The sequence below is a fragment of the Pezoporus wallicus genome, unplaced genomic scaffold, assembly GCF_028554395.1.
Source record: "Pezoporus wallicus isolate ANWC-B61680 ecotype Strahan unplaced genomic scaffold, APGP_CSIRO_Pwel_v1 contig_4788, whole genome shotgun sequence".
Classification (NCBI taxonomy): domain Eukaryota; kingdom Metazoa; phylum Chordata; class Aves; order Psittaciformes; family Psittacidae; genus Pezoporus; species Pezoporus wallicus.
In genome coordinates, this window is record NW_026638769.1 from 1,673,810 (window position 1) to 1,685,864 (window position 12,055).

General features: G+C 35.5%; 1 protein-coding gene across 8 annotated transcripts in view; it reads right to left on the minus strand.

Moving 5' to 3' along the window:
• The window catches only part of DOP1A (DOP1 leucine zipper like protein A), a 64,498-nt gene that overhangs the window by 26,823 nt on the left and 25,620 nt on the right, over window positions 1-12,055 (minus strand). For 6 of the 8 annotated variants that reach the window (XM_057412524.1, XM_057412518.1, XM_057412520.1 and 3 more), the window contains exons 10-17: window positions 11,628-11,748; window positions 10,870-10,989; window positions 8,026-8,140; window positions 7,555-7,584; window positions 6,908-7,141; window positions 3,672-4,296; window positions 1,263-1,537; window positions 504-656 (exon numbers count right to left, since the gene is read on the minus strand). In XM_057412524.1, coding sequence (XP_057268507.1) covers window positions 504-656; window positions 1,263-1,537; window positions 3,672-4,296; window positions 6,908-7,141; window positions 7,555-7,584; window positions 8,026-8,140; window positions 10,870-10,989; window positions 11,628-11,748 — 1,673 coding nt within the window. The remainder of the gene's footprint in view (window positions 1-503; window positions 657-1,262; window positions 1,538-3,671; window positions 4,297-6,907; window positions 7,142-7,554; window positions 7,585-8,025; window positions 8,141-10,869; window positions 10,990-11,627; window positions 11,749-12,055) is intronic. The other 2 variants (XM_057412525.1, XM_057412521.1) reach the window with 1 other exon arrangement.

Consider the following 12,055-nt stretch of genomic DNA (forward strand, 5'->3'; position numbering starts at 1 on the left):
TAGACAAGATGCAAGAATTAGATTAAATAGGAGAGAGCACGTCAGAGGACTGAACTGCAGTCAGTTAGGATACAGCAAAAAAAAGTGTGCTTAAATTTGATGAAGCTGTACAGGGAAAGAAAAGTGGTAAGGACAACTGGAATGGAATCTAGAAAATCCATATTAAATTCCTATGATTGCAAACACTTCATAGATCTGTGAAACACCAAGATGTCATGAAAACAGGGCTCAACTACTACAGACATAAGGTTAAGATTTCTTCTGAGTGGGAATATAGGAAAGAAGGTGGCAACGTCAAAGGGTGGACAAATCTGATGTTCTGCATGCAAGTAAAAAATAACCAGTATATTTAATGTTTGAATCAATGTAAGTCAACATTATTTCAATACTGAAGTTATTTATACCCTCCTCTAAGGTACCAAGTCCTCCTTCTAAACATATTTCTATAGTTACATCCTTAACTCATCTTTCAGTATCTTTTAGTAAACATAGGAACAACTTGCCTTGTCTCTGTGAGTCAGCTGCTGACTAATAACATCTTCACAAATGCTAGAAGATGGAACAAGGTTATGCAGCTGGTAGAAGAGCTCCACACTCTTCTGGTGATGCTGAGGAGTTCCATCACCCAACTGGTCCCAGAGAGTTAAAGCTATATGCTGTGTACATGAGAATAAAAGTGGCAAGAGACACAAGTGAATGAGTATCACGTCTTTTTTAGTTTCAGATGATGTTGAACAATATGCACTGATGGGAGACATCTGACGATAACATATGATCAATAGACAATCCATAGAACTATTACTTTTTGTTTGTACGTTGTATGAATATAAGAAATAGTTTGAAACACCACAGTAATTTACTATATATAAAAAAAAAAAAAAAAAATCAGTCAGAACTCTCAGGTATCTCCAGAAATAAATTTTCATCAAAATATAATTAACTATGTAATATGCCCTGCTGCTTGATTATCCTTTGGAAATTTCCTTCCATAAATTATACAAATGCAGAGTTTGTATTTTACCATTTATATTTTAAAAATATTAATTCAAACAAGGTTTTTCACCCAAGCAGTCAGGAAGATAATCACAGTGGGAAAACTTACTGTGTACTTTCATTTAGAGTCTAACAGGTTACAACTCTTACTAAAATACTCAGCAAGAAAATTTGGTTTACCATACCACAAATGGTAAAGTGGCCAAGACTGTCAGTTTTTACCAGGAAGAGAAGTCTAAAGAAAACAGCAATGAGATACTGCATTGTACCTTGAAGATATCTGTCTTCTCAGCCATATATCTCAGATTGCCTTGAGTAAGAGGAGGTCTGATAACCACAGCCACTCTTCCCTGGTTAGGGCTAAGAGGCTGAGCAGCTTCCACACTGTTCAGATTTTCTCCAGTGACAGGAGCAACAGACTGGGTCAATCCAACCAAGTCCATCACAAGGGAAATAGTAACACCCTGAACACTGAAATCACTTGCTTGCTTGCAAGCATTCATTAAAGTCTGTAGCCACAGCGGAGGTTGTACTTGTTCACAGTCTGAAATAAAAATCACAGAAGATACATTCATTTAAAAAAAATTAAATATGATCGTTTTTATTCTTATATCCTTTAATGATATGCACAATTGTCCTTTAACTTTTGTATTTCAACTTGTGGGTTCTATGGGTTTAGGAAAACGCATGCACGAGAAAGATAATTCTTCATGTATCTCTAAGATAACCTAATTAAGAATGCAATGCTTCAAACATTCACTAACCAAAAATAAATAGGAAAATTTGAACAAGGAAGAGAAAAAGAAATTTTATGGAAATGCATCCACAGGATTTAATGTTTTAAATAAAATTGTACTTTTATCAATTTGGACATTGTTTTATTCCCCTTTCTCCTTCACGAAATTCCTGACCAGCAATTAAGTCTGAATATTGTAATTTTTAGTCTGAATAATTCTGTAGTATTTTATATATATTATCTAAAATATTATTATATGTAATGTTAGATTACATAGAAATTATAGCATACATACATACTGAATTATTTACATATATTATTTATAAACTAAGTTTATACTGCCAAAAAAATAGATGTAAAATTTCCTGGCAATACTTTGAAAGTACCTGTGAAAACTGACATTTTGGGTGGCAGAAACTCGCTCCTTAGATCCTACTCTGATCATACTTATATCATACCCTGCTTTTACTGTAGGCAGTTGTTTTCCCCTTCTTACCATCCCCTCCCATAATACTACACACTGGCCTGATAATGAAAGTGTCTTTCTCTGAAGTTCACAGTCAACTCTCCAAGTTGAATAATGTTCCCTTTTATTTTAGAGGTACCAAAGTACTCAGTCTTAAAACTTCAAATGGACCCTATTGATTGTGTTCCTAAAAAAAGGCAAATGCTTCTTATATCTGACAAAAGTGTTTAGTAGGCACAAATAAAGTTTCTATTTAGAATTAAGAGGACGATGCAATCTCTAATTTATATCCACAACAGTTAATTTTGCAATGTAAATTGGAGCCTAAATATACCTAACAATTCTATATAATGTTTTACAGTTTACAAATAAAAACATTATTCTGAACTCGAAGCTCAGTTCCTTAATTTCTTCAATTAAAAATAGCACACAATTATCTGAGAAATTAAGCATACAGCAAAATTTAAGCACTATTATGTTCTATCAATATCAGATTAATTTGGCTTAACAGATTGATGACTCTTGCTGTCGATTAAAGGCAGCTGGGTCACATCACTAATGCAAACCATCAAAACCATGTATAGAATTTAGGAACACTTCAATAAAACCAGCCTCTTTTACAGTACAAAAACATATCAGTAGTTGAAGAAAAGGCTGGTGTGCAAATTATGGCAACTATGCTCTCCATGCCATGTTCCACTGGCATTCTCTGTTATGGGAGGCAGAAGTCACAGACAAGAAATGTAACCAAAATTAGAACTGTAAATTGAAGACTTCACGAACTGATGGAAAGGATTGTCCATCTAAAATGTCCCATTTTACAGTAATCCAGAGCTGTCAACATCTGAATCACATTTCTGTATCTGTATCACATTTCTGTATTCTGCATCACACTTCATAAACCCCACCTTTTTGCTTTCTAACGCAACTGTAGCTAGAAGAACTGTTTGCAAGAACTGTTCCTTTAATAGAAGCAAAGTACTATTAATTTCTATCTGGGATGAGCTTTATTGGACAGAAGCTTGTAATTTCAGTGTATTGCACAAAGTGATCAATGTGCACATCAATCCAAAATTGCTAAAATGAAGCCAAAACTATACTTGATGTCAGCTGTAGTTACTACAAAACATGACAAGGAAAATATCAAGAGATCCACAGAGAGAAACATCTGAAAACCTAGATCCGACTCTCAGGCTTCAGTTTGCATAATTTATACTTGCCACCCCCATATTAATTAGTATCAAATCCCATGGCAGCAATAGCCTAAAACTCTATAAGAAAATAGTTTAGTTTCAAAAAAGTAAACCAACTGATACATAAGGAAACTTATATTACTGAGAGTAAGAGCAAAAAGCAATACATGCAAAGCATGAATATTATTTACTTCTTTTTTTTTTTTAAGCAAAAAAAAGGAGAAAAAAAAAGCCAACAAACAAACAATTTTAAAAGCATAGAACAAAGAAGAGTGCAGCTTACCAACTTCGGGCTTCCCAGGATGTAATTCCGAAGTACGGTTTCCTTCAGCAATGTAAACGGGGAAGCTTGAACATTCAAGATACAGCTGACAAGCAGCAATAAAGGCAGGAAGGTATTCTTTTGGTGTTTTTTTCTTGTTTGTTTTCTTCACTTTAGCATCACCCTGTGATTCTCTGTCCCATTTTGTGGTCTGTCCTTGCTCTTTAGTGGGGTCTAGCGGAAGCTCTGCCCCTAAGGGCTGAGACAAGGAATTACTCTGAATGATATACAGGTTGATAAATCTGGTTAAAAACTGTTGGACATATTCCAAACAGCACTGCATTGCAGTCTTTTGGATCGTTTTCCCACTTCGAGTTGCTGTCCCCTGTGTCATCATGGAAGAAGGCTGTACAATGGTTTCCTCAGACCCCACAGTTGATGCTGTCTCAGTCTCTGAGGATGTGCTACCAATAATAGGAATGCCAGGCACACCGTGACCTTCATTTAGTGCTCTATCAATGTCATCAGTTGTATCTGCCTGGTACTGTACAAACTCAGTGAATCCACTTTCTGATGATCGACTGCTTGGAGGATTTTCACCATCTTCAAACACATCATTAGGATTTTCAAGTGAAACTGACGGCACCTAAAATAAAAGTTTAACACTTGTTCAAAATGTGTTATTTAGGTTCTAAGGTGAAAATACTTATTTGATTTTCCATCCAAAAGCAACAGTTTCATTCCACAGTTTAAAATCTATTCATATAAATACATTTTATGCAAAATGATGTTTTGGTGTTTAGTAAACTTGCCAGACCAAGCTAAATATTATAAGAAAAAGCCTTGTTTATCAAGTAAAATACTTCAAATATTATTACATGAAGACATGTGATAGGCACAGGTATTATTAATTTATACAACATCATAAACCAAAATATTCACATATTAAAGGAAACCCCTGTCTTCCAGGAGGAAGCAGGACATCAAGCTATGTTGCTTATGGTATAAATCATTAAAAGAAAAATTCTTTTAATGATTTAGATTTTAACATGTTCTATAAAGGACAAGATATTTATCTGTTAATCAGAAACTGCTGCAGTCACAAAAGAGTGAAAAACACCTTCAGGCAAAGAAGACAAAAAGATGCCAGCCGAGAAGAACGGGAAGCAGTAAGGGATTAGGAAAAAGTATATATTTCTTTGATCACACTTTTCAAGTTTCCACTGCACAAGTAATCAAACACATTAGATATTAAATTATTTTAACCTAGGAACTGCCTAGATATACTACTAATAGAAGAATCACAACTACTAAAGTCTTGTCTCATTGGGAAGGCAGGATCAGTGTCATTTAACATTACAACTGTAAGCTGACAAAATACCTTAAACAAGTGAACTGTGGAGCTGTAAATGAAGAATAAAATCTTTCATAATCTAAAAAACATTCTTCACCCTTCCACATTTATACTAATAAAGCTAGCCCAATTTCTCAGTAAAATTTATGTTCTCTGACTTAAGAAGTTGTCTGATAAATGCAGATGGAAACGTAATTCATAGATATATTTATCTGGTACAACTTCAACTAGCATCTTGCTTTTAATATACCAATCCTGAGATTTGGAAGTTAGGGATTTCTTTCAAATACAAGGCTATAATTATAAAAGAAGAAATAAACTTTCATGTAAAAACTACTAACCATTTTCAACTATAAAGAAAAAAGTAATCTCCTAGAAACAAGAAAGGTTGTTCCAGCAACAGCAGTTCATCCTGACTCATTTCACCTTAATTGCCTATCAGTTTAGAATATGCACAAGTCTGATGAATGAGTTCTACTAAAAAAGAACCCACAGCAGCTTTTTGGGCTGCTTTAACTCCCTGTAGTCTTGTTGGTAACTGGTAGAACAGTCTTTGCTTCCTGGTGAGAATGTGAGGTGAATAGGAAAACTTAAAATAGAAATGCATGAATAAGTGGGAGTAAATGCGGTAAAGAGCACTCCCACACACTTCTCATCTAGCTACCTTACTGGCAATGACAGATACTGCCTGAGACCTAGCAGGCCTAGAGGTTGTCTTGCTGTCTGACATCCTAATCACTAGATGCCTTACATAAAAAATTTGAGCAGAATCTAAAAATCTGAATAACTTTTATGAATAAATATAAACAGAGACATCATTATATATTGTATTTATTACATCTTGCTTTACCAGAGATGGCATAAGAATAAAAATTTGTTTGAGATAGCTTTCACTGCCTCCTGTGTTAACATGTACAAAAAAATCTTAGAAATCCATTAAAGACAACTCTGTCTTATAAAATACAACATAAAAAAGCTCAGGAATACGGTAATTAAAAATTTCACTCTATTTATTAACAGAAGCCATGGCCAGATAAGAATTGGTTGTAACTGAAAGAAAAAGGTGGCTGAAAGTTCAAAGGGCAACACCAATTAAGACAGGCTTTATTAAAAAATATATATAAAAAAATAAATAATAATAACAATAACAATAATAATAAAGTGGTGGATTCCCCAACATCAGAGACTTTTAAGATTCAGCTGGACAGGGTGCAGAGCCATCTAGCCTAGGTCATGCTTGCCTAGAAAGGTTGGTCTACATGATCCTTGAGGTACCTTCTAACCTGGTATTCTATGATTCTATGACTCATCCTTGGAGATACTCAAAACTATGCTGGATAGGATCTTAAGTTACCTGACCTAACTTCGAAGTAGAATCTAACTTTGAGATCAGCCCTGCTTTTAGCAGTGACCTGCAACTGTCACTTCCAACCTGAATTATTCTATGATATTCTTCTAGTTTCTTCAGCTGGAGAACACAGATTTCAAGACATGTCATTTAACATACCTGACAGAGCCATGGCTGCAAAGAACAAACATGACAATGTTAAAAGAGAGAAGAGCTGCTAGCTGGTTTGTTTCTTCTGCTTCTCTCTAAATTATTCTAAGAACAGTGACAGTAAAATAACTGATGGATATTAATCTGATGCACCTAAGTTAGATGAGAGGAAAATACATAACCAAAATAGAGAATTCTTTGAGTCCAGCCTTCTATGTGATCAAACTTCAAACCCTGATTAGGTCATTCTCAGGCCCTGATTCTGAAGTGATTTTCATATGTATGATATTAAATCTAGATAAACCAAATCTAATCAAAGACTCGTAGGCGGTTCAGCACAGACTTAGCCCATTTTTTCACATAAAAATCATTTTTCTGAGATGCTACAAAACAATAATCAGTTACCTTTTTATTTTCCCATTCTTTCATGGAGCTGCTGTGTCCACTAGGAAGCTGCAGGATACCTTCTGTGCCGGCAGATAACAATGGAGGTTGAACCTTACTAAGGATCTTTGAGCAGAGCCTGAGAGAATCAGTAAGCTCAGACAAGTGCAAAGTATGAAGATGGCTCGTCAATGCAGAAATCATCCTGAGCAACAGCTGAGGCAAGTGCTCTGTCTGTATTTCAATGTAAGTCTCCTAAAAAAGTAATAGTAAAACTCATCAGTTGCAACATCAAATTGCACCTTGAATGTTATCTTCTAAAACAGTGGCACTGTCAAGCAAATGGTAAGTATTCTAAACGTATGGAACACGGAAAAGGTAAAATTAATATCTTAACATTCAAGAGTAAAAAAATACATGCTTTACTTGAAAAAAAAACAAACCCACAACAAAATTAACTTTCTAGTTGGGTAACCAACAAATAGAAGTATTCAGGTCCCTTTCAGAATTTTACATCCTATTCATTACAGAACAAACACATTGCAAAACATAACAATAAGGCTAAAGAATGCTACTACTATTATTTTAATAACCTTAATATAAGAGTTTGAGAATGAAAGACAAACAAGTTATTAAGAACAAAAGCAAAAACAGGCTGATTGCCATACCTGACACAGCACTCTCATACTTCTAGTAGGCTTTGAAATGAGAAAGCAAAGAATTGAGGAAAGACAGGTACAGAAAAAACAGTTCCAACAGTCTTTGCTACATTAAGCAATGCCAACAGAAAAAGAAGGCACATCTTATCATGACACTTAAAAGAGCTTTATAAGAAAGCTGCACATCTAAACTAGCATATCAAGCTACGAAAGCCTATACTTGTAATTAATACAGTGTAGTTTTAGAGAAAAGAAATCGAGGACAGACCAAAATTTTCAGGTATAAGCATTATAAAAACCACTTTGGTTATATCCAACCAGTCTATTAAGAATCATACAGTGAAATCAAAGTTTCTTCTAAAGGTATCCACCCTTTTATGGCAATATAATTTCAGGAAAAACTATAGAGTAGATATAGTATTTCTGTAGACTATAAATATACAGAATCCAAGTATTAGCAACAAATAAAGCAATTCTTACCAAAGAAACTATATCCAATAAAAAATCCACTAACAAGCAGAAATTTGTCAGGGGTAACTCAGACTGCTCACTACCACCTCCAGGCCCAGTTTGAAGTCTGGCATGTAAAGTCCTCCTGCAAAATTCAAATAGGGTTTCACAATATTTATCCTTCCCCCTTAACACTGGCCATGTTTCTGTAACTTAATGCAAAGCTGTACACATCCATGATAATACCTATAAACAAATAAGGATTCTGTCATTTGGCTGTTAAATAGCTCATTTGGGCCCTCGCATGCTTTCAGAAAAAAGCAGCAATCAGTCTTGCTGTAAACCAGTTTTCATTCATAAAATTAGGAAATTGAGGCTACAGAAAATTGCATTTGAAACTCTGCCATATACAATACTTGCTGGTATGAGCATGGGCACCAATAAAAGAATTAAGAGATGTGGCTACTGGAAGAACAATAATTTTGAAGAGTTGTAAACCCAAGACATTAAGCACTTGAGATAAAGACAAACAAAAGTGAAATAAAAAGCCCATGAGGCTTTAAAGCTGTGCAAGAGGAAAACAAAACAAGCTCTTCTAAATGTCCACTTCAACTTCAGCTGACTGCATTGTTTTACTAGACAAGAATTCATAATTCTGTTGAGCTCTCTCTCCGATTGAAGATGGAACACAAATTCTCTGTGAAACCAGGCTGCAATCTGAAAATATTACAAGCAAAAAACATGAACAAAGGAATAATATTTTGTTTCTCCAATTCATTTATTCCGCCGGGGGTGGTGGTGGTGGTAACAACATTTTCAGCAATAGTTAGTTATGCTAATCATTTCCCTCCGTTTTGGAAGGGTTCATATGTGCCAGGACTAAAAAAAGGATTTTAAACAATAGAAGCATTACAGAAACCAAGTCTGAAATAGCGTCTTTATCAAAAGTTTTTTTAAATCATATTTAAATTGCATTCTGTCAGTAATCTGTATTTCAGAAGTAGCACACTACTTAGCCCACACCTCCGCTGGGCTACTGTATCTCTCCGACAGATAATTCTCTTCATAAAACTAGCAGCCTGCTTTCCAGTTCAATGAAATGGTCCGTTTGCATAAGACATAACAGATTTTTCACACTCTGTGCTCCTACCCAGAAAGATCTACCATTTCAGAAACTACTCAGATATTTGTTCAACTCTAGTATCTAAGAAAGGATCACTTGAACTAACTTACTTATCAAAAATAGCTTCAAGAGAAGGCACAATAGCAGTGAACAATACTTAAATGGGAGAAAACATCAGATATAAGAAATCCTATTTTTACCGGGGGGGAAGATCATTAGACAAAGCCCAAGACAAATGCAGAGGGATATCTAAATCGCTTGAAAAGTAATAACTGTGATTCAACAATCAGACTAAATGATACAACAATAACTTAAAAATTCACAGCTTAAAATCAACTGGTTATGTTTTTGTTTAATGGTGTATCTTTTTAAACAAGACAATAGCTTACATAACACATCAGCTGAGGTAGAAAAATCAAAACAAATAACCCAATCAAAACAAAAGAAAACCAACAAAAAACATTCTCCAGATTCTATTTATTTATTAATAAGGCAATCTGGCATCCATGCTTACAGTAACATCCACTTATATGTAGTGAAACTCTCACCTGCTTGTTAGCTCATTGTAAACTGTGTGCTTCAGCAATTCAGTCCAACACAAAAATTAAGCCACAGACATGTTGGAAAGGATTTCATCTAGTTCAATCTCTTACACTGAGCAGGACTACTAGCAACATTAGATTAATTAATCCACAGTTTTGTCTACCAGAGTCTTGGAAATCTCCAATGGAAGCTCCACAACCTTCCTGGGTACCCTGTTCCACTGCTGCACTATGTTCCTAGCAAACCTTTTCTCAAAGCCCAGCTTGAATCCCCAAGCCAACACTTGTTGCTGTCCCTTGTTTTACCATCAGCCATTACCAAAAGTATGGCTGTATCAGCTTTATAAATGTCCTTCAGGAAGTCACAGGCTGCTATCTAAGCTTCCTCTGCAAGGCTAAATCCAACTCGCCTACCTCAACCTCCCATGCAGTGTCCTATGACTATCTTAGCAGTCCTTTACTAGAGCCTCTTTACTTTTCTCAAGCAGGGTGCCCAAAGCTGGACATAATGTTCCACATGTGACTTTAGAAACACTAAGTGAAAGGACAATTAACTTCTTTCCACCTACACTGCCACTGAAACAGCCCAAGACACAGTTTTCTTTACTTATAAGAGCATACAGTTGGCTCATATGCAACTTAGTGTCCAAAACACACTATTAAGTTAATCCATAAATAATTAAAAAACCCAAAACAAAAAACCTCCAAACGCTTCTCTACAAATTTCATTTGAAATCCCTGCATCATCTATCCGTTGCCACAGCAACAACTTCTGCTTGATCCCACTTCCCTCCAGTTAATACATGTTCTCCTCATTTGCAGGACTCACGCATTTTTTATTTCCCTAAAAGTGTGGGACAAAAGTTAATACATTCTACATGTAACTCTTGGTAAAGCTGACAGGTTTGCTAGACACCTAGTGAGTAATCCTGTGCTGGACGGACATAACAAAACAAACTGGTGGTGAGGGCACTCTGGAGTCTTCATTTCAGCAGAGGTGCTAACTCTGTCTCTTGACACTAAGTTTGTGAGAAGTCACATTGCTGAGACTACCAATCACATTTAATTGAAACTGGCCAGAAGATTAAAATTAAAAGGATGGGAAAGAAAAAACTTACACACCAAATGACATTAGAATAACTTATTTGAAGAAAAAAAGCGCCTATAAATCAAAAATCAACTTTATGCATACAAAGTATTATAACGTACCTACAACATTCTTCAAACCAACGAGCAATATAATCCCACATATAATAAGGCTCAAAGGAATTAAAGAGAAGATTGGCAGTTTTAATCAATTCTGCTGTTTTCTTGTTTTCTCTTAGTTTGCTGTAAGAAAATAAAGAGAACATTTTATATTTTTATACTTCATTTCCAAGTTATGTAACTACATAGCACTGTGAGTTTACTGACAAATTATCCTCCCCTCATCCCTACAGTACTCTAGGGCTCAGTATATTGGCAGGCTCCTCACATCAATGACTTTTCACAGTTGCTAGGTTTCTTCTCTATCCTTTCTTTAATCTATCTTCTAACCCCATTTTTAATACATCTTTTTTCCCATAATAATTCCTACAGTTGCTTCTCTCCACCAGCTCTGAACTTCCCTCTTCTCTCCACCTTTTAAGATATTCAACTCAAACCTTGAAACTTTTTCAATCTCCTGTCTGGCTATCTTGTAGCAGTGTTTGTTCTTCTCTACAAGAGCACTCATCAGTCCCCTTTTTTTTTTTATTTGTGAACACAGATGTAAAGAACACCAAACTCATCTACACCATTGACATACTGACTTCCAGCTGTATCAGTAAAACCTTCAAACATCTGCACTGAACACAGAAGTGCAATTACTTTCAATGGATCCTGTATCATGAAGAAACAGGGTCACAGTCCCACAGGCTTCACATTCATTACTTCAGCAACAAAAAGATTTATTATTTAGTACAAAATATATTATACTCATTATTCACCTGCTTAGCTGCGTGTGATCTTTGTTGAAAGAAGGTTCTGCCTGAAGTTCCAGTTCTGCTTTGCACTGTGTATATAATGTTCGAAACACTTCAATCAATACATCCTCTAGGATGGCAGGGCCTAGGGAGAAATACCAGCAATAACAGTCTTAAGCATTGTAGCACCACCAGAAGTCCACATCCAAAAACAATCCAAATCATTAGCTAGCTTTGGTCACTGAAACCACAGAATTCCTTCTGTTCAATTTCATAAATGACATCAATTTCAGAAGTGGTTTTGCATTCCAGAAATACACAGTCAGTTGTACTGCCAGGGAGTATACAAACAGTTATTTTCCCATACAATAGGAATGATGGCTAGAGACAAACAAACCTAGTTCAAAAGCTGCACAGGCACATCAGTATAGCCTCTGTTCAAACCAACATAG